General features: G+C 39.7%; 3 protein-coding genes and 2 long non-coding RNA genes across 9 annotated transcripts; 3 read left to right on the top strand and 2 right to left on the bottom strand.

Annotated features, from left to right (window-relative positions):
* Positions 1–54: 54 nt before the first annotated feature.
* Positions 55–19,699, top strand: LOC124310891 (integrator complex subunit 8-like). 2 transcript variants are annotated; one of them, XM_046775020.1, is made up of 13 exons: positions 55–146; positions 234–345; positions 411–621; positions 692–904; positions 967–1,128; positions 1,184–1,745; positions 1,803–2,010; positions 2,080–2,213; positions 17,849–17,959; positions 18,021–18,171; positions 18,236–19,089; positions 19,154–19,336; positions 19,404–19,699. In XM_046775020.1, exons 2-13 carry the CDS (start codon positions 237–239, stop codon positions 19,518–19,520), a joined length of 3,015 nt encoding a protein of 1,004 aa, XP_046630976.1. In that variant the 5' UTR covers positions 55–146; positions 234–236; the 3' UTR covers positions 19,521–19,699. The 2 variants fall into 2 exon arrangements, with proteins under 2 accessions (XP_046630976.1, XP_046630974.1); XM_046775018.1 differs by lacking the exons at positions 17,849–17,959; positions 18,021–18,171; positions 18,236–19,089; positions 19,154–19,336; positions 19,404–19,699 and adding exons at positions 2,308–2,418; positions 2,476–2,644; positions 2,717–3,570; positions 3,635–3,817; positions 3,885–4,180.
* LOC124310823 lies at positions 4,014–27,676 on the bottom strand. 2 transcript variants are annotated; one of them, XM_046774864.1, is made up of 14 exons: positions 27,335–27,676; positions 27,064–27,250; positions 26,862–27,001; positions 26,139–26,785; positions 25,843–26,065; positions 25,393–25,782; positions 24,826–25,299; positions 21,812–24,238; positions 21,632–21,738; positions 5,369–6,112; positions 5,029–5,305; positions 4,752–4,970; positions 4,574–4,685; positions 4,014–4,509 (listed from the first exon to the last, which is right to left on the bottom strand). In XM_046774864.1, exons 1-14 carry the CDS (start codon positions 27,557–27,559, stop codon positions 4,277–4,279), a joined length of 6,405 nt encoding a protein of 2,134 aa, XP_046630820.1. In that variant the 5' UTR covers positions 27,560–27,676; the 3' UTR covers positions 4,014–4,276. The 2 variants fall into 2 exon arrangements, with proteins under 2 accessions (XP_046630820.1, XP_046630819.1); XM_046774863.1 differs by lacking the exons at positions 4,014–4,509; positions 4,574–4,685; positions 4,752–4,970; positions 5,029–5,305; positions 5,369–6,112 and adding exons at positions 19,533–20,028; positions 20,093–20,204; positions 20,271–20,489; positions 20,548–20,824 and having other exon boundaries at positions 20,888–21,738.
* LOC124311142 (F-box/LRR-repeat protein 2-like) lies at positions 7,483–11,288 on the top strand. Of its 2 annotated transcripts, XM_046775471.1 has the most exons (4): positions 7,483–7,622; positions 9,470–9,659; positions 9,762–10,005; positions 10,086–11,288. In XM_046775471.1, the coding sequence occupies exons 2-4, from the start codon at positions 9,476–9,478 to the stop codon at positions 11,146–11,148; spliced, it is 1,491 nt and encodes a 496-aa protein (XP_046631427.1). In that variant the 5' UTR covers positions 7,483–7,622; positions 9,470–9,475; the 3' UTR covers positions 11,149–11,288. The 2 variants fall into 2 exon arrangements, with proteins under 2 accessions (XP_046631427.1, XP_046631426.1); XM_046775470.1 differs by lacking the exon at positions 7,483–7,622 and having other exon boundaries at positions 9,371–9,659.
* On the bottom strand, positions 11,581–12,488 carry LOC124311695. 2 transcript variants are annotated; one of them, XR_006910143.1, is made up of 3 exons: positions 12,451–12,487; positions 12,003–12,359; positions 11,581–11,941 (listed from the first exon to the last, which is right to left on the bottom strand). It is a non-coding gene; the product is annotated as an uncharacterized LOC124311695 (long non-coding RNA). The 2 variants fall into 2 exon arrangements; XR_006910142.1 differs by having other exon boundaries at positions 11,584–11,941; positions 12,433–12,488.
* Positions 14,614–16,852, top strand: LOC124311717. The gene is made up of 4 exons (XR_006910167.1): positions 14,614–15,928; positions 15,989–16,440; positions 16,505–16,669; positions 16,725–16,852. It is a non-coding gene; the product is annotated as an uncharacterized LOC124311717 (long non-coding RNA).
* Positions 27,677–27,921: the final 245 nt, after the last annotated feature.

Here is a 27,921-nt window from a genome sequence, read left to right as displayed (position 1 = left end):
ACGAAATAATACGATCGACTGAAGTATGATGGCGCGTCCTACGCTCATATTAGTAAGGATTTTAGCTAGTCGTCTGCTGAATTCAAACAACTTTCATTGGTGTCGGTGTGTTTGTCTATTCATATTAACGTTTTCTGACTTATTCGGTAGGTGTTAAGAAATTCTCTTTCAAGTGTTGTCATCAATTTCCTTTATTGAAATTCTAACGGAAGGGTACGTTGTTTGTTTGTTAGAATATGGAGGTTGGCCCACGACCTGTCGCAGATCCAGAAGGCACCATATTATGGTTCGAATATTTGTTAGATTCTTCGTTGTTGGAAAAACAGCTTTTGCGTGAAAATTCAGGTAACTTCTCTCATCTTCTAAAGAATTAAATTGTGAATGTTTAATTATCACATTTCTTTAATTAGATGCCCAAGCAACAGAGTTGATAATAGAGTTCTTGGTGAATTCTCATAACTTGAATATATCAGAAAAAAATGGCAGTAAAGTTATTGATGTTGAAGCTACAGAAGCATCCAGTGGCAGTGAACCAAAAACAAGGAAAAGCTTGGCTTTAAAGATTTTAGCACTGAAATGTGCAGCTCATTTGAAGTGGAACTTTCAGTTACTAGAGAATCGGTATCAATATTGATTGCATTATATCCAAAAATGCTGAAACTAATTTCTTTTGATAATTTTTCTTCTTAAGTGTTCCCTTGACACTACAGCAGTTGCTATACCAAGATCTTTTGTTCTTCTCCGAAAATGGGAAAGTTGATATAAAATCACACATCTCCTTGGATTTTAGAGAGGCAAGCCCTCACACAATATTTGCCATTTCCACTTATCACAGATGGGTTTTGTGGGCACTTAAATCAATCCAGATTATTACAAAACCAAACAAAGTTTTGCACATACCAATGTAAGTATTTTTTATTAGCTTCATGACTTGTGTAATTATGTTTCCTCTTGAACTTTCCTTAGGCCAGGTGGGCAGGGTCCAACTTTTGTTCCACCTCACATTACTGAGGCTATGCTGAACTCTCTCAAGTTACAAGCCATTGATTCTGTTATCATTTTAGAGAACATTCTCAAGGAATTAAATGGACAGAAAATGATTATGCCCACCATCAACACCTTCGTGAGGTAAATATCTTAAGCATTTATTTCTTAACGTAATCATTAATTCTTTGAATTTTAGCTTAACCGAAACCTCAACGAATGCGAGTGAACACAGATGGCAAGAGGGTTACAGTATTTCAATAGAAGAGTTTGAGCTTCAGTTGCGATGTGATTTGGCTGTGTGGTTTATGTTTGCAAATCAGTATTCGGCAGCCAAACGCCACTTACAAGTTGTCGGGAAATTGTTCACTGATTGCCAGTCACGAAAAATGGAATACTGCAGTATTTCGGCACCATATTTGAAAGGCTTCCTTTCCGCTTGTCAAATTCAAGAAGTTGAAGGAGAAAAATCGTTAACAGAAAAGATGCACGAGTCTATTAAAAATCATTATGTTGGCTTTCTCAACGTTTTACAAGAGGATAATATTCGTCGTGAAGTTCCTATACATTACCGAGGAATGGCTGAATTGGATTTACTAAGTGCGGCTGCTAGCGGCAAGTTTACCATCGCAAAAGATCTTGTTTTCAAAGTCCAAACTTTGAACGTAGTTCGAAGGACGCTAGCGGATCACCATATACCGCAAACTTATTTCAAGTTACTGAGTGACGAGGGTGGAAGTGGATTTCAATATCTCATATCGGTATAATTAGTTAAAATATATTTTAAAAGTCCATTTAATATCTATGTTACTTTCTAGGCATTAGAACAAGTTCATCAAATTGGCAACAAACAGGACAAGAACAAAATCAAAGGACTTCTGCTAAAGGTTCTCATAATTGGCGGAGATAATATCAAAAATTCTCTATTGCTCAACAGTTCGCTGAAAGAAATTTTGCATGGAGAATCCGACAAAGTAAAACCCACTGTAGATCACTTGCCTTTCAGTCCAGATTTTCCTCATTCATGTAAGATTTTCTTTGGTGTTCTTCTTGTTTTCAAACTTTTAAGTAACATCTAAATTGATTTAAAACTAGTATTACCTCAAATTGAGTGTGGAGAACTAATCCAACAGCTGATTGAATCCTACCACACTTCTGAGATCCAAACTTTACTGGACCGGTTATCTCACGGTTGGCCAAATCGACCGTTGTGGACTCTCTACAAAAAAGTAAGACTATCTATTCTGTTTCATTCCTAGTGATGATCAATTTTCCTTATTTCGGGGCGTTTTATGATTATTTTTCATTTATTTATACTTTCAGTGGGAGATACCGATTCCGTTTCAAAGTGCTGTCATGAATTTGCCGAAAGGGATGCTACAAGACTGGTCCTACATTCTTCTAGCGAAATATCGAGAGCTTCTTAGCTTACAAGTAAAATCCATAGCGAATTTATCAATAGCCCCAAAATTAAATATTAATAACAAATAGGATTTTGCTGGTGCTGTGGAAATGCTGAAAGCAGTTGAGGAACGTGGCCGAACTAAACAATTAACGAATACTCAAGCAGGTGGCAAACTTTTTAAGCTTTGTGAATGGGAAATTCTCTTGGTGGACGTGCTGCAATTTCTTCATGAATGGCCCATTTCTAGCAGTTCCAGTTGAGTGCCATAAATTCTGGGTTTTGTTTCCTTTAGAACGGAATATTAAAGCTTCTTTACATTTAACATAGGTCGTTTTGTGGAGCTAACCACCCAGTGCCGCGGATGTCTCGGAGCTTTGCAACGGGGTGAAACTATATTTCCACGTTCTGAAGTAGTCGACTACTGTGTAGCATTGTTGCTTGCAGCCTGTGAATGGGAATTCCTGTTAGGGCTTGACGTTCGCTGGAATCTTAACTTGAATGTTGAACTGGCATCAAGTTTGGCAGCCGTCTGTTACGATTTACAACGGGACCGTGAGCGACCTACGCGTAAAAATTCAAAGTCTTTGTGGGAGCTGATTATTCCGGCGTTTAATCCGGCCTCATCCAACAGTGGAACGATCGCCTCCCAAGGAGGAGGCTCCTCTTTAAAACGTACAGCTGCCGGTGCTTTGCAACAAGGTGCAAGTTCGTCTCGAGATTCGCCCAATGCTAACGTACCGATGGTCAATCGAGCTGCCCTATCCAAATTCTGCCAACTTCTTTACGAACCACAGTCGCTGAGTATCATACTTTCTTTGTTCGTGCGCCTACACAACGTTGTGCAGGACGAGGCAAATTTAGAGATCACTGCTGATCTGTCATCGCTTTGGCCAGCTGTACTCAGTAACGCCAACAGTTACTATTTGCCGGGCATCGGGGAAATTCTCAGCCAGCTACTAGAGAGAGCCCTATCTTTATACCCACTGAATACAGCTTGGTTAAAGCTACAAGGTGATCTACATTTTGCCCAAGGATTTCACTCGGCTGCAATGAGCTGTTACATGACAGCATCCTCTCTCGCAAGTGATTACTTTCATCAAGTCGTTCCAAAACAGGTTCTGGATGAAGCTACTATCCGTAGAATGATCAAGTGTTCGCATTCGGCTTCGTGTTTCACACAGGTACTTATGGGATCCTGTGTAATATTCAATGATAAAATTTTAATATTTTCACTCTTTTTTCCAGTCTGCCCTTCTTTGTCAGTTGCTAGAAGAAATAGACTACGCTACTGCCTTTCGCTGCTTGCAAGAACGTGGATGTAACGATGCCATGGACTCCCTGTACCCATTCATTTGGGACGTAACTCTGCTGGAATTTATAATTCAACTACACCACAAGAGAGGCGAAACCCAGCGAAAAACGGTGGCAGTAAGTAGCATGTAGATAATGCATACATTTTTCGCGTGGTATATTTATAATTGATTTTACTTTTTAGTTGAAAGCTATCGGTATGCTTGAACTCAATGCAAATAACAATGAAGAGATTCTGCGCGAAGCAGCAGCTCAAAGAAAAGCTCAGTTTCTACGCTGTCTCGCGAAGCAATATCTTTGAAAGTTCACAGAAGATGATTACACGTTCATTTATTTGGGATTATATCTGAATTCATACATACATATATAACTTTCTAAAACTCTTGTATCCTTGCCCAAAAATTCAATCGTATGTTTCATTCCCTTTCAGCGCTGGCTGAATCCCGAGCGAAATTTAAATAAAGAATAAAAAAATAAAAATAAAACGCAAGCGAATAAAATAGATTAAAGTTTGACATACGGCACGGCAAAATAGGGGAAGAGATTCATTGAAGTTTATGAGTCTTTAGTTTCCCTTCAATCGAGAGTAGCAGATGTACACATCTGGTTCAATCCGCACGTACCATCTCCTCGGAAAACTCTATAGTATCCTTGCTCACCCCAACGAGTTCCCCAACTATTCTTAACAATCCAGTATGGAAGAGTTTTGTTAAATTTTGGGTACTGTGAGACTCCGTAACCAACAATTAGTACTCCATGATCAATTCCTCCAGGTCTGCATAAAACTTTCCATGGGTGACTAACACCACCTATTAAGATTGGATAGATGATTAAATATGGTCTAAGCAACGTAAAAGAGCCAAAATGTGTTACCTCGATAGTATTGCATAGCATTTGCGTTGATACCGATCGAAATAGGTCCATTTTGAATAAGCCATTGCGCCATTTCTGTTTCATTGGTCGAAATCTCAACACCTCCTGTGACCTAATCACCAAGAAACAAATGTTAGGAAGTCATTTTGGCAAGCGTGTTAAAAAGTTTTAAACTAACCTGCACTCGGGTTATATTTGAGTTAAATTTGCATTTGTTTTCATGCCCATTATATGGATAATCTGATTCTGTTTCCAATCCACCGATATCATGTATGGCTTTGTATGCATTTTCGGGTAAACCTCCGTTGCACCCACTGTCAAGTTTGTCGCAATCTACCAACTCTTGTTCGCTCAACGAAACAAGATCTCCGTTTCTAACAGCATAAATTCCTTCAACCTATGAACAGATTGAAATAACTACTGCGTTTAGAAAATATGCCAGAATTTAAACTTACGTTTCCAGTAACAGAAAACGCCCAACAGGAGCCACACGATCCCTGATCCTTAACTGGCGTAACTACGCTATGATTCCGCCAATCAAATTCGTCTGGAAGATCTATCTCTGGTATGGCAGCTTGACGAAGGCGAGCATTTGACTGTCGAAGCGACGGATTAAATCCGGCCAAGTGTGCCTTGTATTCGGCTGCGCTCCAGTCTGAAAACGGGGTGTCTCCATAGACAGCTGTACCCATCTCGTATCGGTTAAGTAATTGGATTTTTTCTTGGTTAGCCCTTGAATTTCCATCAAAATATTAGGAAATTTAGTTATACAAAAATAATCCTAAAATTTAATACCTGTAGATTTTGTAACGACGTTCAAATTCATCCCATGTCTTGTAAACTTTATTGAATTGTTTTGCATAACTGCGAAATGCCGTCATGTGTTTCAATCGCCGAGTTTTCTTTAAATTCTTTTTATGATGTTGGTGGTTGTGGTGGTGATGGGAATGCGGAGATATGTCATTATCGACAGATCGCTTGGAACGTTTGCACATTTTAGAGGTGCATTTTTTATTGATTCCCAGTACTGCGCACTTCAGACTTGTCACCGTGCGTTCATTCAGCCACGGTCGTGTCCAGATTTCAATTTTGCAAAGTTGACGATCAGCCTTGTCGTCGAAAGAACATGACTGACTGGTTTCATTAGCGGGGCATTTCGTTTGTCCAATCTCAAGTGTGAGGTAGATTTTCTTCCCTGCTACAGTTTGAGTTCCTGCGTTTTTAATGCGCACGATATTCAACAAATTTCTTGAATTCGATTGAGTCTGGATGGCTTGAAGAGCAAATGCGGCATGGGCTTTAATTTCTTCAGACGCAGGATCGGCCGGAGTGATTCCACCCAGCAAATGGCGCCGTGAAAGGGATGACTGAAAAGCATTTGCTGTTTTGGTAATCTGATCTTTGCATGTCAGTTTGGTAATTTCTCGCTTCTTCAGCCAAGGTTGTTCCCAGATGGAGACGTTGCAGATCTGACGGCGAATGCAGGCTTCGTTATCTTGCTGGCAATCGACAAAGTTCAACTCGAGCTGTAGTGTGTACATCATTCCAGAGACGACTTGTCTAGATGCATTCAAAACTCGAACTTTACTGCACGAGTGACTTGCTCTTTGGCTGTATGTTTCTTTGTTGGGATGTTCTGAATGATGAATTTAATTTAATGAAAGTTTGAGTTTTAATTACTTAAGACCTATAACAAATTAATCATTAAATATGCACACAAAATGTATAGTTGTATTAGATATAAAGGGATACCTGGTCACATTTGAAGTTGCTGGAGATGAGCATTGGAGAAACAGGAACATGATCGATATTCAAATTTGGTGGAAATAAGAAAAAATAATAAAAAAGGTTTATGAAATTGATGAGTCTCATTACCTTGTGAAAGGCAGCAAAGTTGCCGAGGTAATGATAAATGCTTTGTTTGTTTATGTGGCAGAAACCCATTCATTTGACAAGCAGGCTATTGAGCATCTGGGTGTCTTTTTCTTTCGCAGATATCTCATGAACGAGAAAACCCCCCTCGCAAATTTAGTCTTTTCGGTTAAATGGAAAGTTGTTCTTCCCATTAGAACTGATTGGTTTGGACCCTTTAAATTGTGTGGAATGGTAAGTTTCCCCTCTTTCTCCCCCTTTTTGCTCCCAATCTCCCGTTCATTTTGTTAAAAAATTTAGTAATTATACATGTAAAAAGTCATTCTACGTCGAATGAGGTAACAGGTAAGTCGCGTCGTGATCCTCGGTGGATCACGAGAGCGTCAAAGTCCCGAAAACCATTTTCGTCGCCCTCGCAAAATTCCCCAGGGACCTCTCATGGTTAATAGTATTTGGAGGCTGTCGGTACTTTTTTTCTTGGCCTTAAAAGGCGGTAAGCCTTCGGCTTTTTTTTAAAATAAGAATTTGAAATTTTTCAGAGATTAACAACGAACCCCGAACGAACAGCCCATACCTCTGAGAGGAACAGCGCCATCTTATCGGATGTCGACTGGTGGGTTTGGGGGGTCGTATGGCATCGAGTTTTGATAGAATCCCTATATCGGGAAAATCCAAACCGCAAATGTGTTAAAAGCGGTTTAATCGCCGGCGCTCACGATCCGCTGAACAGATGTGGATGATTTTCACATCAAATTGTTCGTCTCAACAACTTTGACTACACCCACCCTGAACAGACAAGATCTTCGTAACAAAACTCACGAAACCCGTGATTTGTCCGAAAAACCGACGAAAACAAAGTCCCATAACACCCCCAGGACCCTCTTGTAAGCCAAGATAGGGCATGCAAACTCGGAATCGACGTTTACCTTTTCGGGGAAATCGGAGAGAAGACGTTGAAGGAGGAAAACGAAAAGGCTAGGAAAAGAAAGGAGACATTGCGTTAGAGGAGAGCAGAGAGGTAGGATCACGGTCCAAAAGAGTGATTTTATTTTTCTTCAAGTATAAATTGGGTTGTGAGTGACGTGTGTAGCTTGGAGAGAACTTCGAATGTGTTACGTTTAATGGAAGAGATTTAAAACCTTACTAAGAAATCAGAACTGGACAAAGTTCTCTTTCGGTATATTCAAATATTTTCATTTTTACCTTGAGCCCTTGACCAGGGAGGAGTACAGAGGAGAAAGCAGCCCTATCCCGCGCTGTAACCCATAGAGCCACCCAACCAAGAAGAACCACCCAAAAAATCAGAAATTTAATTCTGATTTTTTTAAGTAAAAAAAAAAAATTACATAAAAAAATCAGAAATTTAATTCTGATTACTTTTTGTTTGAAGTGTTTTTCAAAAATATTGCAAATAACCCCTGCTATTTAACAAAATCATCGGCGGGTAGTCAGCTGTTCCACGCAACCTTATGGGGAAACGGCTGAAAACTTACCCTCTACCTCATTGTGCTGCCAACTGGAGGGCGGCTTCCACTCCCCGGACCTCTATGGGTTCGACTCCCCTCTTACAGGCAGTGCTTCCACTTCTAGGGATATTTCCCTATCTGGGGATATTTTCGTTGGTTTAAAAATAAAAAAGGGTGGAAATTTTCAAACTATGGTTCTAGGGATTTTTAGGGGGGAAAAATATGTTTAGGGAAATTTCCCTATTTTTGTACTACTTTTTAACAGGAAGCCACCAAGCGATTAAATTAAGAACTCATCGTGATAAAATGTTGTTATCATCCAAAAAACGTGGTAGCCAGAGCCACTGTGTAGAAAATAAGTACTACTACTCTATAGACTATAGTAGAGTCAGAAATACCATGGACTACTTAAGCTAGAGGACGGGACACTCGTCCTATCCCGCCGTGTTATAGCTTGTCGGGTGGATTTTTAATCATATTTTTTTAAGAAGGGTCAATCGATAGAGATTTAAAAAGCTATTCTAAGTCTCCAAAGCACCTTTCTTGTGAAGCTATTAAATTAAAAGATATTTGCGCTTAAATTTTGAGGGGAACGGGAGAGGTGCTCGTTGGTTGTCTCCACCTAGCGCTAAGAATTCTAAACTATGGTTTTTATAAACAAACAGAATCCAGAGAATCACCAGAGAATCACAGATAGCAGACGCACCTAATCAAACCAAACCAAAGCAAAACCAGAGAATCATAGAGTGGTAAACCAACAATCACCGCTAGGCGGCGACAACTAACGAGCACCTACGTCAATTTCTAATTAAAATATCACCGAAATTAAATATTTGCCGCATAGGGATAATTTAGTAGACTATAGCTCATTTCTAAAGCTCTATTGATTTCAGTAACAAAAAAAAATGGTAGCCGACATAGGAATTGACGAAGTGTCCCGTCCTCTAGCTTTAGTAGTCCATGGAAATACTATTAAGGAAATAGGAGTGATAGGCCTACTCTGTACTCTGTAGTCTAGGTTGAAGGCAAATCTACCAATCTGGGCATCTGGATCTGGCAATCTGCCATCTTATATAATTATTCTTTTTGAACTGTTTCAAATTTTCGATTCTGAAGTTTATCACTAAAAAAGAAATGAAATAATTTCTTGAATCTGTAACCTTTCTGTTTAATTTTTTGTATTGTAACACTTATCTTTAAATTGAAAATTACAAAGAATTTCATGCGTTTTAGAACATTTTCAGCGTGAAAATTGGTTTTGTAGAAATTTAGGGGGATTTACAGGGATTTTAAAGAATTTTTGGGTAAAAAGAAAAAAAATGTGTTTAGGGATATTTCTGGGGATTTTTCATTTTGTTTTTAGGGTTTTATTTCCCTTATATGGCAACTTCTAGGAGCGCCTGTTTTTTAGAAGTGGAAGCACTGCTTACAGGGATAGCAAACTGCTTTCTCCTCTATACTCCTCCCTGCCTTGACGCACGGATTGCGTTGTCAATCGAACTATACGAATCCTTAATTCAAATGATTTTTTAATTTGTCACAACTTTTTTTTATCCAGTCAAGGATGCCTAAAGTAAAGACAGTCGAATCACTTTATTCACAGTGTATTCACCGTATTGCGAGAAGTTTAGAAAACATTAAGACTCCCGTTAATGTTAAGCGATTCAAATCATGGACGGGTAGTCCAGGTTCCGTCAAACAAACGTTTGACAATGAGTCATCCGGTATTAATCCTTTTCTAGAAATACGTAAGTTGGAACCAAAATCACCGAGATTTTTAGAGAGAATTGAATTTTCATTGCACAGTTATATGTAATCCATACACGTATTTGTTTCTAAAATCATTGTAGCCACGGAGCTGTTGGAGAACATCATCAGTTCGTTTTCTTTTAGCAAGAAAGTGAAACATTTTAACATCGAGTTTCTTATTACAGCTGAACTTAAAAAATTAATTATTCCTAATATGAACTGTAAGTATGAGCAATACCTAAATTTCTTCCCCAAACTTGAAAAACTGCAAGTATTGGTCTTGCATCAAACAAACGCGGGAGACTCCTGTTTAAAAATCATAGGAACATGGTGTAAAAATTTAAGGTATTTCAAATTTATCCTATCTTCAGTATTACTTAGAATGTGATTAATTATTTTTGTCTTTAATATGTAAAAAAAAATAGGATATTGGACATAAATTTTTGTTCCAGAGTAACAGACACTGGCATTGAATTGTTAATTTTCCAATCAAAATCAACTCAGCTATGCAAGACTCTTCAAAAATTGTTCATTTCCTGTCGTGGCGTAACAAAAAAAGGGATAAAAATGGCTGTTAACCATTTTTCAGCCTTGCAGGTCCTCGAAGATCTAAAAATCTTTGATGTTTTAGTAGACGTTGTTCAGTCGTCGGCGAAAGTTCAGCGTCAACCGCAATCTTTTAATTTTTCTTTCACTCGTCTAGAGATTCGTCCTGCTAGTTTATATAGAAGTGGTAATCTTGGGTTAGTGCTGGGATATTGCCCTTTTGTTCGCGAAATCACTATTGTTGTAAAGCCGGGATTAACAGACACTGATCTGCTTTGCTTAACGAATTTGAAGAACCTGCAATTACTCTATATCATGGGCCACTCCAAATCAACTGGAGATGAAATTACCTTCCATATGGGCGTTGCTCCTGTGTTGAAGGTGATCGGAAATTCTTTACAATTTCTCGATCTTTCATACTTTGCATTCGTTGACATTTGGACAATCGTCAAATTGTGTCCCCATTTAATCTCCCTGATGTTCGAAAAGCAATGTCAAAGTTTAAGTGTCTTGTCTGAAAACGAGATAATTCAATTGCGTAACGATAAAGGACGGATTATTTTTCAAGAACTAAAGGTTTTACATTGCGGCTTCAACCTTTCCAATGACATTCTATTTGATTTATTATCTTGTCCTTTACTGGAGAGGGTTCAACTATCATTTTGTTACGAGCTCACTGACAATTTTTTGCAAGAAGCTTTGGCAAATGGAATTTTTAAAAATGTTAAGGTACTAAGTTTAGATGCTTGTAATGTTGTGACAAAACAAGGATTAGATGAGCTAGTGATAAATGACAATTCTCTTGAAGAAATAAGCTTCCATTTTTGTAAAAAGGTAACCAAAAAACATGTTTATGATTGGCACAAAATCGCGCGTCGTAAAAATTGGAAATTACTTTTCGAGTTTGAAGATTCTGATACCAAACTTATAACTTATCGTTAACGTAAAAATGTCGCGTTGTTAGCTTCTATTTGACAACCTTTTTTAATGTCTTTATGTGAACACTGTCAATTCTATCTGTCATTCTGTCAAACTAGTTCTGTCTCGGAGAAATAAATGTGACGTGAAAACGTTTTTGCTGTGTTCTCTTCGGAACATAGTCCCATTTGAGAAAACTGTTAACTAATCTCCATTCAGATAAAGAATCCTTATATTGTTACGCATTTGTCTAGAAGTGAAACGTCTTTTCAAAGCAAATAATCTGCCTTTTATTACTGAAAACTCACTGTGTCCTCACTTTCATTTTGTGTAATATTGCTTAATAAAGACTCTTGAAATTTTTGAAGAGTAGGCTAGTTGACCACCAAATAATTGCTCCAGAAAAGTGTGGGCGGATTCTTTCCCACAGATTTTCAATTCTCGCTTAAGCAATAGATCATCTTCCGTCAGTTAGTTTTCGCAAAAATAGAGGTAAATTAAAATAGCTCATGGTGGCGTGGCGCCGCCGTGTATTTTCTTCAGACCATCCGCAGATGACGTAAAAGCTTAATTGTTAGTTAATTAATCGATGAATTACGACTAAAATTGTAATTTAGACTTACTCATAAAACTTTAACTTACTCATTGTCATATTGCTGCTGAAATTGGGCACTCTTTTTACAGAATACAGACTTGGGTGAAAAGGGATGGAGGAGTTATTGTTGACAATGATTGCCTTCGTTTTCCTGTTCCTCCTGTTATAGCTGGACAATAATATCCTTGAGAAAGAATCCCAATGTTAGTGTTACGAGTGTACCTTGAAGAAGATTTAACTTATTAACAACAGTTTGCACAATTATTTTACCACATAAATCTACCTGAACCAAGGGTTATAGCCAACGCTGATTTGTCTCAGCAACTTTAATGGCTAAAATTTTTGATGAATTCACCATGGGATTGCAGTTTTCAAGCTCTTGAAAGGCTGACAAGGACTGTTGCAGGAATAATTCCTATCTAAACCTTCAGCTGCACAACATGGTCACTTATTCAAACAGTTGTGTGTCAACCAATGTGCTTGAATTGCTTGAACTTGAACGTGTGCTTGAACATTTGCATTACTGAATTGAAGAAGCACATATGTTTCTCATATTGGAGAGACCTTTAAACTGAAGGTAGGCTCTCAGTGACACTTACTTTCATTTACATCCTTATTTCCTTTAGCGTACAAGTTACAACTACAGAAATGAAAATAAAATCACATTATTAGTCTACTGAAAACTGAATGAATAAAACAAGTAATTTAGTTACACTCAAAATTTTTATTACGCTTGACAGATGACAGATGACGTAGCTCCAATCCTTTGTTCGAGAAGCAGACGGTTCTTGAACAAAGTGACCTACGTTAAGTGTCAAGCGTAATAAAAATTTTCGTTCTGCTATCGGCCGCAGTGGTGCGCATCGGCGTAAACTGCGCACGACTTTTTGGCATGTGATGTCATATCTACTACTTTTAGGTTGGAATAACATCTATAAAAAAGAAAAATAATTGCTAATTGAGCATGGACATTTTGGGCTAAAGTGTAAAGACCAACCCCCACGGGTCATTTAACGTTTTATTTATACGTGTTGAGCTTTTGTATTTTTTTCCCTGTTTTAGCGCCACTGTCGCAATGTTCAATCGACGCATTGGTCTTCCGGACTGGACTCAAAGAATTCGCGGGAATAATTTACCCAACCCATTCTCCTCCAACTATTATTGTTTACGTGCTAAGGAATCGAATTGTAAAATTCAGACGTTATCCAGATATGAAGCGGAATGAAACGAAATTTTGTGCACAATCAAATTGTGAATTATAGTACCTTGCTCTTCCCCTTCTACCTAGTAAGTGTTTTTTTTTTACATTCTATGTGTTTTTTCAATAAGTTCGCGTTAATCTAAAACTAATTAATGCTGCCTTTTAATAATTTAAAGCCTTCCAACCATGGCCAACCACCAGTGGCTTGTACCAAAACTTTTTGTATAATCGACTTTGTTCTGAAAAATAATCGATTACAAGTCGACTTTGGGAAAAAAGTCGCGACTTTAAGTCGACTTTCTAAAATAATCGACTTTTGAATTTTTCTTTGTTTACATTCATGCAACATGCGATTTATTGATACAACAACGGTTGTAAATATTTCAAAATCAGGTTGGCTCATTTAGAAAAAAGAAATAAAATTCATTCTTGCATTCTTCTTGTATTTTCATGGAAGTTAATTCATATTTGATTTTAGTCAAGTTGTCAAAGGGAGATACAAACAGCATATCCATGGAATGCTTCATGTTTATCCTTATAACCCCTTCCCCGCACGTACCATTTGTATGTCCCTTGAATATACCGGTTTGTGTATACACAGTATCCTTAAATAACATCCATCTTTGGATATGATTTCTTTCAGAAAATAAAAGATAAAATTCTCCCCCGAGATTTGAACTACTGACCTTCAATTCTGTAGCTCACCTCTCTAACCACTTGACCAACTGTTCATACATTCTGGGAACAAATGTTTGGTAGTAATGGAAATTGAGATATTTTTTAGCTTTTTCGTCCACTGTGTACCTAATATGGTTATACTGTGATGCACATTCTGTGTATGTACCAAATGGTATAACAACAAAATCATACCCCCGGGTATAGTACTTTGACGTACAATCAGTATGTTAATGAATATACGCTGGTGGATCTACGATGAATATTCTTTATTTGATCCCATCCTAGATCCGAATAAATTTATACCTACGCTATACTAGCGCCCCCCATTTGCGACCTGGATCTATTCATCCCATATTTATCTACATCTTACATAAAGAGGATGGGCCGTGTTAGTAGGGAGGCAGTCATACTTATAAAAATATGTAATCTCCATTGACAGTCTGAATTGAATTTGGGATTTCTTGAGTATTAAAAGCATAAAGATAGTCATATCCACGTTATGTGGTGAAATTTTGGCTCATAAGACTCAATATTTTCTTCCTTGCTAAAAATTATTTCGCAACAGGCAGACGTGGCAGGAATACCTAACACTTTACGAGCCACCACAGAAAGAAGAGGAAATTGGTACATGGTACACTCGAATTTTGGTAACATCTACCAAGCAGACTTAAGATGAGGAATAAATAGCATTTTCTAAAAAAAATTTCATTTGACACACAAGGCTTGAAGTGTCAAAATAAAAATAATAGTCGATGCTGAGACACACGAAAGCAAAAAAACATTTACTAAGCTAAAATAATATTATCTGTTATATATATTTATGAAGAATTTAAGGTGTTTTGAAGCCAAATATAAAAAATTTGAATTGACATATGAAAAGTTGTAAACTCGACTTCTGCGAGAAAGTCGACTTCAAAGTCGACGTTTTCGACTCGTAATCGATTATTCGGGTCGACCTAAAAAGTCGACTCGAGTCGACTAAAAGTCGATTTTTTAAAGTCGGTACAAGCCACTGCCAACCACCCCCAACCCAACCATCCAGTCAATGGTCGACCACCTCATGACCGCCACCATCGTCAGAGGGAACTTCAACAACGAGGAAATTTTCATCAGAGGGAGGATCGACAGATCGGGCTCCATGATGGACACCCACCACCAAATCACCGTCGTCATCGTCAACAACGAGATCGTCATCGTCAACAACGAGATCTTCATCAGAGGGAGGATCGACAGATCGGGCTCCATGATGGACACCCACCACCAAATCACCGTCGTCATCGTCAACAACGAGATCGTCATCGTCAACAACGAGATCGTCATCAGAGGGAGGATCGACAGATGGGGCTCCATGATGGCCACCCACCACCAAATTACCGTCGTCATCGTCAACGTCGAGGTCGTCATCAGAGGGAGGATCGACAGATGGGGCTCCATGATGGCCATCCACCACCAAATCACCGTCGTCATCGTCAACGACGAGGTCGTCATCAGAGGGAGGATCGACAGATGGAGGCTCCAGATCCCCATCAGCGACAACATGGCCGGCGTAGAGGGCGACGAAATCGCCGTAATCGAAATCGACAGGAACGCCTACCGAGAAATCCGCTAAACGTCCTTAGAAATAGAATACGGCAGTATCGGGCACGGCGCCTAGAACTTCATCTTGAAAGGTTTGACAGTGAGGATGGGGAATCGACGGATAATAGACTTGAAGATTGATTTGTTCAGTAAAACTAAAAAGTGAATTGATTGAAATTTTCCAAAAAATATTATTATTTGAATAAATAAAGTTGCGTCACAAAATTTTAGTCTGCCCGTTTTCCGTACAGTTGCAAATTTTGCCCGCTAGATGATGTCACTACTTAGCTTTGCGAAGTAAAGGTGTCAAAAGCTATTAAGTAGGGCAAGTAGGCTTTGGGCCCTCTGCTACTAGGCTATGGGGATAAATGTGAAATGTCTGTTGTGTAGTGTTGGGTTGCAATTTCTAAAAAATAAGGTGGTCAGTGTAGTCATAGACAAAGACGTCTTCTTTATCTATGGTGCAGTTAACCGTAAAAAATTCTCCATCCACAAGTTACAGTTTCAGTTGCGTGTTTTTTTTGTTTTTTTTTACGTTTTCTGATTTTGGAAGGAATGCTTACACAAATCTCGTTCAAACTCAAATGTTATCAATCACCCTTCAGTCTCCTTCATTTAAATCGTAACGGAACACGTTAGAATATGGAGGTTGGCTCACAACCAGTCGCAGAACCAGAAGGTTGCATATTATTCGAATATTTGTTAGATTCGTTCTTCGTTGTTGGAAAAACAGCTTTTGCTTGAAAATTCAGGTCTCTCATCATTTGCAGAATTGAATTGTGAATGTTATAATATCATGTTTCTTTAATTAGATGCCAAAGCAACAGAGTTGATAATAGAGTTCTTGCTGGTGAATTCTCATAACTTGAATATATCAGAAAAAAATGGCAGTAAAGTTATTGATGTTGAAGCTACAGAAGCATCCAGTGGCAGTGAACCAAAAACAAGAAAAAGCTTGGCTTTAAAGATTTTAGTTCTGAAATGTGCAGCTCATTTGAAGTGGAACTTTCAGTTGCTAGAGATTTGATATCAATATTGATTGCATTATATCCAAAAATGCTGAAACTATAATTTTGTTTGATAATTTTTCTTCTCAAGTGTTCCCTTGACACTACAGCAGTTGCTATACCAAGATCTTTTGTTCTTCTAAGAAAACAGGAAAGTAATATTTGCCAATTCCCCTTATCACAGATGGGTTTTGTGGGCACTTAAATCATCAATCCAGATTATTACAAAACCAAACAAAGTTTTGCACATACCAATGGTAAAGTATTTTTTTATTAGCTTCATGACTTGTGTAATTATGTTTCCTCTTGAACTTTCCTTAGGCCAGGTGGGCAGGGTCCAACTTTTGTTCCACCTCACATTACTGAGGCTATGCTGAACTCTCTCAAGTTACAAGCCATTGATTATGTTATCATTTTAGAGAACATTCTCAAGGAATTAAATGGACAGAAAATGATTTTGCCCACCATCAACACCGCCTTCGTGAGGTAAATATCTTAAGCATTTATTTCTTAACGTAATCATTAATTCTTTAAATTTTAGCTTAACCGAAACCTCAACGAATGCGAGTGAACACAGATGGCAAGAGGGTTACAGTATTTCAATAGAAGAGTTTGAGCTCCAGTTGCGATGTGATTTGGCTGTGTGGTTTATGTTTGCAAATCAGTATTCTGCAGCAAAACGCCACTTACAAGTTGTCGGGAAATTGTTCACTGATTGCCAGTCAAGAAAAATGGAATACTGCAGCATTTCGGCACCATATTTGAAAGGCTTCCTTTCCGCTTGTCAAATTCAAGAAGTTGAAGGAGAAAAATCATTAACAGAAAAGATGCACGAGTCTATTAAAAATCATTATGTTGGTTTTCTCAACGTTTTACAAGAGGATAATATTCGTCGTGAAGTTCCTATACATTACCGAGGGATGGCTGAATTGGATTTACTAAGTGCGGCAGCTAGCGGCAAGTTTACCATCGCAAAAGATCTTGTTTTCAAAGTCCAAACTTTGAACGTAGTTCGGAGGACGCTAGCGGATCACCATATACCGCAGACTTATTTCAAGTTACTGAGTGATGAGGGTGGGAGTGGATTTCAATATCTCATATCGGTATAATTAGTTAAAATATATTTTAAAAGTCCATTTAATATCTATGTTACTTTCTAGGCATTAGAACAAGTTCATCAAATTGGCAACAAACAGGACAAGAACAAAATCAAAGGACTTCTGCTAAAGGTTCTCATAATTGGCGGAGATAATATCAAAAATTCTCTATTTCTCAACAGTTCGCTGAAAGAAATTTTGCATGGAGAATCCGACAAAGTAGAACCCACTGTAGATCACTTGCCTTTCAGTCCAGATTTTCCTCATTCATGTAAGATTTTCTTTGGTGTTCTTCTTGTTTTCAAACTTTTAAGTAACATGTAAATTGATTTAAAACTAGTATTACCTCAAATTGAATGTGGAGAACTAATCCAACAGCTGATTGAATCCTACCACACTTCTGAGATCCAAACTCTGCTGGACCGGTTGTCTCACGGTTGGCCAAATCGACCTTTGTGGACTCTCTACAAAAAAGTAAGACTATCTATTCTGTTTCATTCCTAGTGATGATCAATTTTCCTTATTTCGGGGCGTTTTATCATTATTTTTCATTTATTTATACTTTCAGTGGGAGATACCAATTCCGTTTCAAAGTGCTGTCATGAATTTGCCGAAAGGGATGCTACAAGACTGGTCCTACATTCTTCTAGCGAAATATCGAGAGCTTCTTAGCTTGCAAGTAAAATCCATAGCAAATTTATCAATAGCCCCAACAATTTTAAAATATTAATAACAAATAGGATTTTGCTGGTGCTGTGGAAATGCTAAAAGCAGTTGAGGAACGTGGCCGAACTAAACAATTAACGAAATTGACGAAGCTTATCGAATGGGAAATTTTATTGGTGGACGTGCTGCAGTTTCTTCATGAATGGCCTATTTCTAGCAGTTCCAGTTGAGTGCCATAAATTCTGGGTTTTTTTTCCTTTATATTAAAGCTTATTTACATTTAACATAGGTCGTTTTGTGGAGCTAACCACCCAGTGCCGCGGATGTCTCGGAGCTTTGCAGCGGGGTGAAACTATATTTCCACGTTCTGAAGTAGTCGACTACTGTGTAGCATTGTTGCTTGCAGCCTGTGAATGGGAATTCCTGTTAGGGCTTGACGTTCGCTGGAATCTTAACTTGAATGTTGAACTGGCATCAAGTTTGGCAGCCGTCTGTTACGATTTACAACGGGACCGTGAGCGACCTACGCGTAAAAATTCAAAGTCTTTGTGGGAGCTGATTATTCCGGCGTTTAATCCGGCCTCATCCAACAGTGGAACGATCGCCTCCCAAGGAGGAGGCTCCTCTTTAAAACGTACAGCTGCCGGTGCTTTGCAACAAGGTGCAAGTTCGTCTCGAGATTCGCCCAATGCTAACGTACCGATGGTCAATCGAGCTGCCCTATCCAAATTCTGCCAACTTCTTTACGAACCACAGTCGCTGAGTATCATACTTTCTTTGTTCGTGCGCCTACACAACGTTGTGCAGGACGAGGCAAATTTAGAGATCACTGCTGATCTGTCATCGCTTTGGCCAGCTGTACTCAGTAACGCCAACAGTTACTATTTGCCGGGCATCGGGGAAATTCTCAGCCAGCTACTAGAGAGAGCCCTATCTTTATACCCACTGAATACAGCTTGGTTAAAGCTACAAGGTGATCTACATTTTGCCCAAGGATTTCACTCGGCTGCAATGAGCTGTTACATGACAGCATCCTCTCTCGCAAGTGATTACTTTCATCAAGTCGTTCCAAAACAGGTTCTGGATGAAGCTACTATCCGTAGAATGATCAAGTGTTCGCATTCGGCTTCGTGTTTCACACAGGTACTTATGGGATCCTGTGTAATATTCAATGATAAAATTTTAATATTTTCACTCTTTTTTCCAGTCTGCCCTTCTTTGTCAGTTGCTAGAAGAAATAGACTACGCTACTGCCTTTCGCTGCTTGCAAGAACGTGGATGTAACGATGCCATGGACTCCCTGTACCCATTCATTTGGGACGTAACTCTGCTGGAATTTATAATTCAACTACACCACAAGAGAGGCGAAACCCAGCGAAAAACGGTGGCAGTAAGTAGCATGTAGATAATGCATACATTTTTCGCGTGGTATATTTATAATTGATTTTACTTTTTAGTTGAAAGCTATCGGTATGCTTGAACTCAATGCAAATAACAATGAAGAGATTCTGCGCGAAGCAGCAGCTCAAAGAAAAGCTCAGTTTCTACGCTGTCTCGCGAAGCAATATCTTTGAAAGTTCACAGAAGATGATTACACGTTCATTTATTTGGGATTATATCTGAATTCATACATACATATATAACTTTCTAAAACTCTTGTATCCTTGCCCAAAAATTCAATCGTATGTTTCATTCCCTTTCAGCGCTGGCTGAATCCCGAGCGAAATTTAAATAAAGAATAAAAAAATAAAAATAAAACGCAAGCGAATAAAATAGATTAAAGTTTGACATACGGCACGGCAAAATAGGGGAAGAGATTCATTGAAGTTTATGAGTCTTTAGTTTCCCTTCAATCGAGAGTAGCAGATGTACACATCTGGTTCAATCCGCACGTACCATCTCCTCGGAAAACTCTATAGTATCCTTGCTCACCCCAACGAGTTCCCCAACTATTCTTAACAATCCAGTATGGAAGAGTTTTGTTAAATTTTGGGTACTGTGAGACTCCGTAACCAACAATTAGTACTCCATGATCAATTCCTCCAGGTCTGCATAAAACTTTCCATGGGTGACTAACACCACCTATTAAGATTGGATAGATGATTAAATATGGTCTAAGCAACGTAAAAGAGCCAAAATGTGTTACCTCGATAGTATTGCATAGCATTTGCGTTGATACCGATCGAAATAGGTCCATTTTGAATAAGCCATTGCGCCATTTCTGTTTCATTGGTCGAAATCTCAACACCTCCTGTGACCTAATCACCAAGAAACAAATGTTAGGAAGTCATTTTGGCAAGCGTGTTAAAAAGTTTTAAACTAACCTGCACTCGGGTTATATTTGAGTTAAATTTGCATTTGTTTTCATGCCCATTATATGGATAATCTGATTCTGTTTCCAATCCACCGATATCATGTATGGCTTTGTATGCATTTTCGGGTAAACCTCCGTTGCACCCACTGTCAAGTTTGTCGCAATCTACCAACTCTTGTTCGCTCAACGAAACAAGATCTCCGTTTCTAACAGCATAAATTCCTTCAACCTATGAACAGATTGAAATAACTACTGCGTTTAGAAAATATGCCAGAATTTAAACTTACGTTTCCAGTAACAGAAAACGCCCAACAGGAGCCACACGATCCCTGATCCTTAACTGGTGTAACTACGCTATGATTCCGCCAATCAAATTCGTCTGGAAGATCTATCTCTGGTATGGCAGCTTGAGGAAGGCGGGCATTAGACTGTCGAAGCGACGGATTTAATCCGGCCAAGTGTGCCTTGTATTCGGCTGCGCTCCAGTCTGAAAACGGGGTGTCTCCATAGACAGCTGTACCCATCTCGTATCGGTTAAGTAATTGGATTTTTTCTTGGTTAGCCCTTGAATTTCCATCAAAATATTAGGAAATTTAGTTATACAAAAATAATCCTAAAATTTAATACCTGTAGATTTTGTAACGACGTTCAAATTCATCCCATGTCTTGTAAACTTTATTGAATTGTTTTGCATAACTGCGAAATGCCGTCATGTGTTTCAATCGCCGAGTTTTCTTTAAATTCTTTTTATGATGTTGGTGGTTGTGGTGGTGATGGGGATGCGTAGATATGTCATTATCGACAGATCGCTTGGAACGTTTGCACATTTTAGAGGTGCATTTTTTATTGATTCCCAGTACTGCGCACTTCAGACTTGTCACTGCGCGTTCATTCAGCCACGGTCGTGTCCAGATTTCAATTTTGCAAAGTTGACGATCAGCCTTGTCGTCGAAAGAACATGACTGACTGGTTTCATTAGCGGGGCATTTCGTTTGTCCAATCTCAAGTGTGAGGTAGATTTTCTTCCCTGCTACAGTTTGAGTTCCTGCGTTTTTAATGCGCACGATATTCAACAAATTTCTTGAATTCGATTGAGTCTGGATGGCTTGAAGAGCAAATGCGGCATGGGCTTTAATTTCTTCAGACGCAGGATCGGCCGGAGTGATTCCACCTAGCAAATGGCGCCGTGAAAGGGATGACTGAAAAGCATTTGCTGTTTTGGTAATCTGATCTTTGCATGTCAGTTTGGTAATTTCTCGCTTCTTCAGCCAAGGTTGTTCCCAGATGGAGACGTTGCAGATCTGACGGCGAATGCAGGCTTCGCTATCTTGCTGGCAATCGACAAAGTTCAACTCGAGCTGTAGTGTGTACATCATTCCAGAGACGACTTGTTTAGATGCATTCAAAACTCGAACTTTACTGGGAGCGTTGGGTTCGTTAGAACGAAGAGAAATGGCCGATACAGAAAAATCTGACAACTAATGAAATAAAATGAAATAAATTAATAATTTAAATTCATTATTATTATTTTTTAGCATTACAATTAATTACCTCTTTGATTTTCTGACTGTGGAGGTCCATGGAGGTAACACCTCCAGTCATTCGATCGGAAGAGCGCTTACGGCGAGTCAAGGGTGCACAACTAGAATATGTGAGTTGACGAGCATTTCCCTGAGAGTAAACGACTACATCGCACATCAAGTTGGTTCCATCAACACTACTCACTTGAAGACCCAATTGGTAATTTGGCCCATCCAAAACCTGTTTTGATGCGGACGAGATTTTCACAAGAGTCAAATCGCCAGCATTCCTTGCGTGACTCAGAATCGTGGTGGCGAATGTTGCTAGTTCCCCGACCTGTTCATCGGAAACGTCGATACTGACGTAAGTTCCAAGTTGCGGAGCCGAATCAAGTGTTTCGCCAGTTCCCGGTTCGGATGTTTTGATGGCTGCTTCCACCACAGTTTCTTCTTTCGTTGCAGATGGGATGGTCGGAGCTGCCAGTTCACACTGCATCTGGCTAAGTTCGCGCGTTGATGTCCAGGCCTGGTCGAAAACAACAACCTTGCAATGAACGGTGCCTCTAGGCTCAGTAAACTCCAAATCGAGTCGATAATTAAATCCTGCAACTACTTGACGTTCAGCGAAACGAATTTTGGCGAGTTTTAAAGGTACAGAATTCATGGAACGACTTAGTGAAATTGCGGCAAAGTTGGCCATTTCTTTCACAGCTTTTTCGTTGGGATCAATCGGGCAGTATCCACCAACGCAATGAGACGGTGGCTGGATCGAAAGTTCGGAATTATTTGGTCGTACGGGAGGACTTAAAGGTACAGGGCGTCGTGGCCTGATCTGCAATTGACGGCTCACGCGACTTTTAGTAGGATCTTCACATTTAAAAGACGTTAGCTTGCGCGTATTTGTCCAGCTTTGGTCGTAAACAACAACAGCGCAAGTTTGAACTCCAGCATCACCCTGTACCTGCAAGGTCATTTTGTAATTTTTTCCCGAAACGACTTGAGTTTCAGCTGAGATAATCTTCGCTACAGAAAGTGCTCCGGCGTTTGTAGATCGACTGATGGCCTGGGTAGCAAAGTCTGCCATTTCTTTCACGGAAGCATCGTTGATGTCAGATGGGCTGTAACCTCCGTCAAGACCGCGACGCTTTTTGCTATCACGGCAAGAAGAGCTGACCAATTGGCTAGATGATTTCTCGGCAACCACTGCGTTGCAGATGAGCGTAGCTTTATCTTTCAAGAGCAGCATCGTCAGTTTGTAGTTGACTTGTTTACTCGCTATCTGTCTGGCAGCGTTTTTAATTTTCATGAGGGCGAACGGAGCACTCGGGGAAGCCTCGGACATGGCAGACACGGCGAATGTTGCGACATCCTTCACGGCAGGTTCGTGAATAGCAGCCGGTCGATAACCGCCGAGAGCGTTTTTGCCTTTTCGCTGGGTGGCGCTTGAGACTGGGAACCCCTGCGGAAAGCAGGTCATGTTGGTTACTTCCCGTACCGACAACCAGCTTTGTTCTAAAACAATGACCCGGCAAAACAGCGATTCATTAAGTCGAGTGAATTCCAGATCCAATTTAAAGTTGATGCCAGCAACCACTTGCTTTTTGGCCGAATGGATTTTGGCCAATGTGAATGGTGCAGAATTTGAGGCATCGGTACTTTGCGAACTGCTAGCAGATTGAGTTGCAAAATTAGCTATTTCCAAGATGGCTGGATCTGTCGGATCGGCTGCGGAGTATCCTCCCACCAATGGCACATTCCTTTGAGTATTTCTTCCTCCAAGGCGTGGCGCTTTGTTGATTAATTCCACGTCGCCACCGAGTCGGAAGGTGGGAGGAACATGGCCGGCAAAAGGACTCTCATCAAAATCTTCGCTTTTAGGAATTCTGTCATTGGATTTTTGTCGTTTCGGTTGACAATTTAAATCCGTGACCTGTTTCTCTTGAAGCCAAGCTCGGTCCCAGATTTGAATATTGCAAACTTGGAAGCCTTTGCTTTCATCGATAGCACAGTTGTCCCCAATGGGTTGATCTTTCTTGCAACTGGTAGAGGCAACTTCGAGCGATAATCGGATATTTTTCCCTTGGACAATCTGCACTGACGACGCAAGAATCTTGGTCACTTTAAGTTTTTCGTCTGCGTTAGATTGCTCTTCAATGACAGCCAATGCGAAGTCAGAATAAGCTTCAATTTCAGTTGACATGGTGTCGACCTGGCCGTGACCTCCGACGATGGAAGATGTCGCTGAATCCAGGCCAACTGCCGGCATTTCTGTGGTAATAGCATCCTCTTGATTCGCAGATGAAAGAGATAGCGAGTCGCAAGTCACGTTGGTAACCTTACGGTCGTTTAGCCATGCACGATCCCAAACAGTAACATGACATATGACATTCGCCTGGGAACTATCAAGCTGGCAGAAGGTCCCGGCGCCTTCGGCTTTGCTGCAGTTGGTGAAGCCGACCTAAATACCCCGAAAAATCAGACACGAGGTTACGTTGATATGTTGGTCACGTTGATAACAAAACAAGCGTAGTCGTTCGTCACATCATAAAACTAGTATATACTACGAAATTGGAGTCTAATATGGGATTGGGGTATGTCGTGTTCGTCAGTCATCGTGTTTAGTGTTGTTTATTCGTTTACAGAGCGTCAATAAAATAGCAAGTGAAAGAATTGGAAGTATGAGTTATTTACCAAGACTTGATAGCCAAGACTTCATAGTCAGTCAAGAAAACGAACTTCATTTCTTCGTTTCGTTCAATGAGGAAGAAAAAAAAATATCTCAACGCATCAATTTCTAATCATTTGTCATTTCAATAGCATGCTCTGTAAAACTCTCGAATCTTTCATAAATAGCGCGTCATAATAATACGTTCGGTTATCAGTCAAGTCAGTCACCTACTAGAGGCAGTCATTCAAACATAACACAATCTTCCTTTCAAAGGAACTTGTCAAATGATTGTCGAAGGGAGAGGGGTTAGACACGTAGAGAGGTATATATATATATAGGTATGTATAATATAGGTTCGTTTAAACGGGCTTTCCAACCTCAACGTCCAAGGTGACTTTCTTGCCGGCTACCAGCTGTGTATCGGCTCGGATAACGCGGATAAGGTTGAGAATGTTTCCGTTGCTCCTCTGACTGATGGCTTTGGTGGCGAAGTCTGCCACCGACTGAATATAGGGGCTAGATTTATCAGCCGACTCCTGGGCGCCGATCGCCGTTTTCCTGTGAGGTGGGTGTTTAAGCGAGTCAGAGCCTTCTCCGACCAAGTCTTTGTTTTCTTCGTTGTTTCCCATTTCATGAGCGGGTTTCATCGGGAAGCATCTCGAATTCACCAAGCGCCGCTGCACGAATCTACTGTCCCGCAGTGGAACCAGAACTTGAATATCGCACAGAAAGTGCTGGGGATTTCCTGAAAGACTAGCCAGACAAGCCTCGTTGTTTGCACTGCCTCCTTCGGGACAATCCGCTAAAGCAACATGAATCTTCATCTTGAAGGTTTTCGACCTGCCTTCAGTCTGTTATTGGACAACGGGAAAAGAAAAATGTAGGTATTCTGTTACCACATAAATGTTTTAAAAAAAAAGTGTATAAAATGAAAAATTCCTTACACTGGCAGTTCCCTCGACGACGGTTACTAGAAAACGCTTTTTGGAATTCGAATCATCGAAAGAATCGAGCCGATTAAGGGCGAATGCGGCAATATCTTTTACTTCCTCATCGTCAGGAGAAAGTGGGCTAAGACTTCTTGCGGTCTTTACACCATCGTTGGAGTCTGTGATGGAACGTCTCACAATGGTTACATTATGCGATGAGCACTGTGGTTCACGAATTTGTTTAGAATTGAGCCATGGCTGATCCCAAATTCCAACAGTACATTGGCGGTGATTCCCTTCGGTCAACTCATTAGCTGGACACTGGGAGCGATCAGTGTTCTCACTTCGGATACAATTTGTGTCCACCAGTTCGATCGTCAACACGTACAACGTACCACTGACAACCTGCAAGGGAAATTGTCATTTTTAAAAAAAGTTATTAGACGAATCTTTATCAACACATACTTGACTAGTGGCTTTCGTGATGCGCAAAATGCTTTGAACTTTAGTGCAATTTGCAGCGTCCTCAAGGGCACTTAATGCAAAGTTCGCCAACTCTTTGACCTGGATTGAGTCAACATCCATATTTGCTGGACAACCTAAGCACGGAGCACTTCGAGCAACAGCAACCTCTTCTTCAACTTCTTCTTCATTTTCTCCTTCTTCGACTTCTTCCACGCTTTCTCTTCTGCAAAATTGCGACATTTAATATATTTATGTTAATGCGGGTCTATCAACGTAATTTTTTTATCCAAACATACCTGTTGCCAGACTGGACAGCATTACTGCTAACTTCTTCCACTTCAGCTCCTTCTTCTTCTGCTGATCCATCTTCGTCCGTGTAAGCTTCTAGTTCTTCTCCGATAATTGCATAACTGGTTGGTTCACAGTCAAAGTCAGAGAAAAGATATCCATCAAGAACCCAAGGCCATTGTGTGAGAGTGATGGTGCACATTGATGGATCACGTTCTGTGTCGATGGTACAAGATTTCGATTCATCTTCATTTTCTTCTTCAGGACGCTTAAGACATAGAGTAGGTACCAAGCCCATTTTTAAATCAAGATCTCTGGTTCCACTATCGACTGAAACACGAGAATCAACTAACGAGTAGCCAATAACTTTGAACTGAAATGCGGAAAGTGATTCTGCATCAATAATAGCCAACGAAGCAAGGACGGCATGCCGAATCAAACTTGTAGTCAGCTCCTCAGACGGAACACGTGTGATACCGTACTTGTCAGCTCCTTCATTGTCACCGGTGTTAAAACATCGAAGAGACTGAAGAGTTTGTTCTGAATTAGATAGTGCTTCTTCCATTGAGACTTCACATGCCTCATTTACAATATTTTCGTCGGTTGTCGAAATGTACAATGTTAAATAGTACAAGTTGCTATTGGACTCTTCCATCTATTATGTTTAACAAGATTTAAAATTAAGTTAATTATAATTAGAATAGAACAATAAGAATAAATGCGAATCTCACCATAACTTTCCTGGCATGTCCAATATGCTTCAAAGTATGTTTTCCTCCTCTTCGTTCTCCCATCTGAACCACAGCTTTTTCAGCTAATGCTTTAGTTGCTGCATCTTCCAGCAAAAGGGAAGTGGCAATAGTTGTACTATCTAAAAACAAAAAAGGTAATCTCAGGTATAAAACAAACAAATAAAAAAATTTAACAGAATACCAATGAACTCTGGAGGGGTATTGGGTTCTCTGTCAGCACATTTCGTTTTATCTTCATCCAAAACACGCTTTTCATTCCAAGGTGCATCAAGGACACTGACTTCACAAATGTGCCTTCCTCCAGTGCAATTGTCATTTGTATTGGTACAATTATTTCCAAGTTCGATAGTCAGCATATATTGTGTTGGCTGCAATGCAGAAAGTAAAAAAAGCATTGAAAAATACACACAGACACATTTTATAAAAATCAAGAAAATGAATTGTTAATTTACCGAAGGCTTGGAAGCTGGCACAACATGTGCATCCATAATCTTGTGAAGTGACGAAGTATTCTGAATACCGAATGTTTCTGCGTCTTTCAAAATGCTGTTTGCTGCGAAGGTAGAAATTGCCACCAAAGTTGGGTCCTTCAACTCGACATCTTCAGAGGCATTTATAAAAACAACACTAAAATATAAAATGGCAAAAAACAGGGTGAAGCGAATGGCAGACCCCATCTTTTACTTGTCTCTTTTTTTTCGAAGGGCCGACTGGCCAACAACAAGCTTTTAGACACGGGAGAACCTAACAAGTGCGACCTTGTCGAGTGCCTGCACGCGAGCAACTGAAAAATTTGACAACAAGCTTGTGTTTTGGTTCTTCCTCGGTTGGCCAATGCCCTCCCCACTGTACCGCACGGCACTTCCAGATCTCTTTTTTGGGTTGCTAAAGAGCAATGTTCCATTCCAAAGTATTTTTTTTAAAATCACACATGAAATATTGCAATAAAACACAAGCTGCACCTTCCTTTCTAAATTTTAGAAAACATATTTTATATTTGTTAATGTTAAGGAAATTTTGAAATTTAAATAAATATTCA

The sequence above is a fragment of the Daphnia pulicaria genome, chromosome 8, assembly GCF_021234035.1.
Source record: "Daphnia pulicaria isolate SC F1-1A chromosome 8, SC_F0-13Bv2, whole genome shotgun sequence".
NCBI lineage: Eukaryota > Metazoa > Arthropoda > Branchiopoda > Diplostraca > Daphniidae > Daphnia > Daphnia pulicaria.
Note: the sequence above shows the minus strand (reverse complement) of the source record. Positions and strands in the feature narration are given on the sequence as shown.

Coding starts and splice junctions, on each gene's coding strand:
- LOC124311142 (XM_046775471.1), top strand. CDS start 9,476: ATGCCTAAAGTAAAGACAGTCGAATCACTTTATTCACAGTGTATTCAC. Junction 9,660..9,761: donor TAATCCTTTTCTAGAAATAC/GTAAGTTGGAAC, acceptor AAATCATTGTAG/CCACGGAGCTGTTGGAGAAC. Junction 10,006..10,085: donor ACATGGTGTAAAAATTTAAG/GTATTTCAAATT, acceptor AAAAAAAAATAG/GATATTGGACATAAATTTTT.
- LOC124310891 (XM_046775018.1), top strand. CDS start 237: ATGGAGGTTGGCCCACGACCTGTCGCAGATCCAGAAGGCACCATATTA. Junction 346..410: donor GCTTTTGCGTGAAAATTCAG/GTAACTTCTCTC, acceptor TTCTTTAATTAG/ATGCCCAAGCAACAGAGTTG. Junction 1,746..1,802: donor GATTTCAATATCTCATATCG/GTATAATTAGTT, acceptor GTTACTTTCTAG/GCATTAGAACAAGTTCATCA.
- LOC124310823 (XM_046774864.1), bottom strand. CDS start 27,559: ATGGGGTCTGCCATTCGCTTCACCCTGTTTTTTGCCATTTTATATTTT. Junction 24,239..24,825: donor AAGTCACCTTGGACGTTGAG/GTTGGAAAGCCC, acceptor CGGGGTATTTAG/GTCGGCTTCACCAACTGCAG. Junction 4,510..4,573: donor TGCTATGCAATACTATCGAG/GTAACACATTTT, acceptor CAATCTTAATAG/GTGGTGTTAGTCACCCATGG.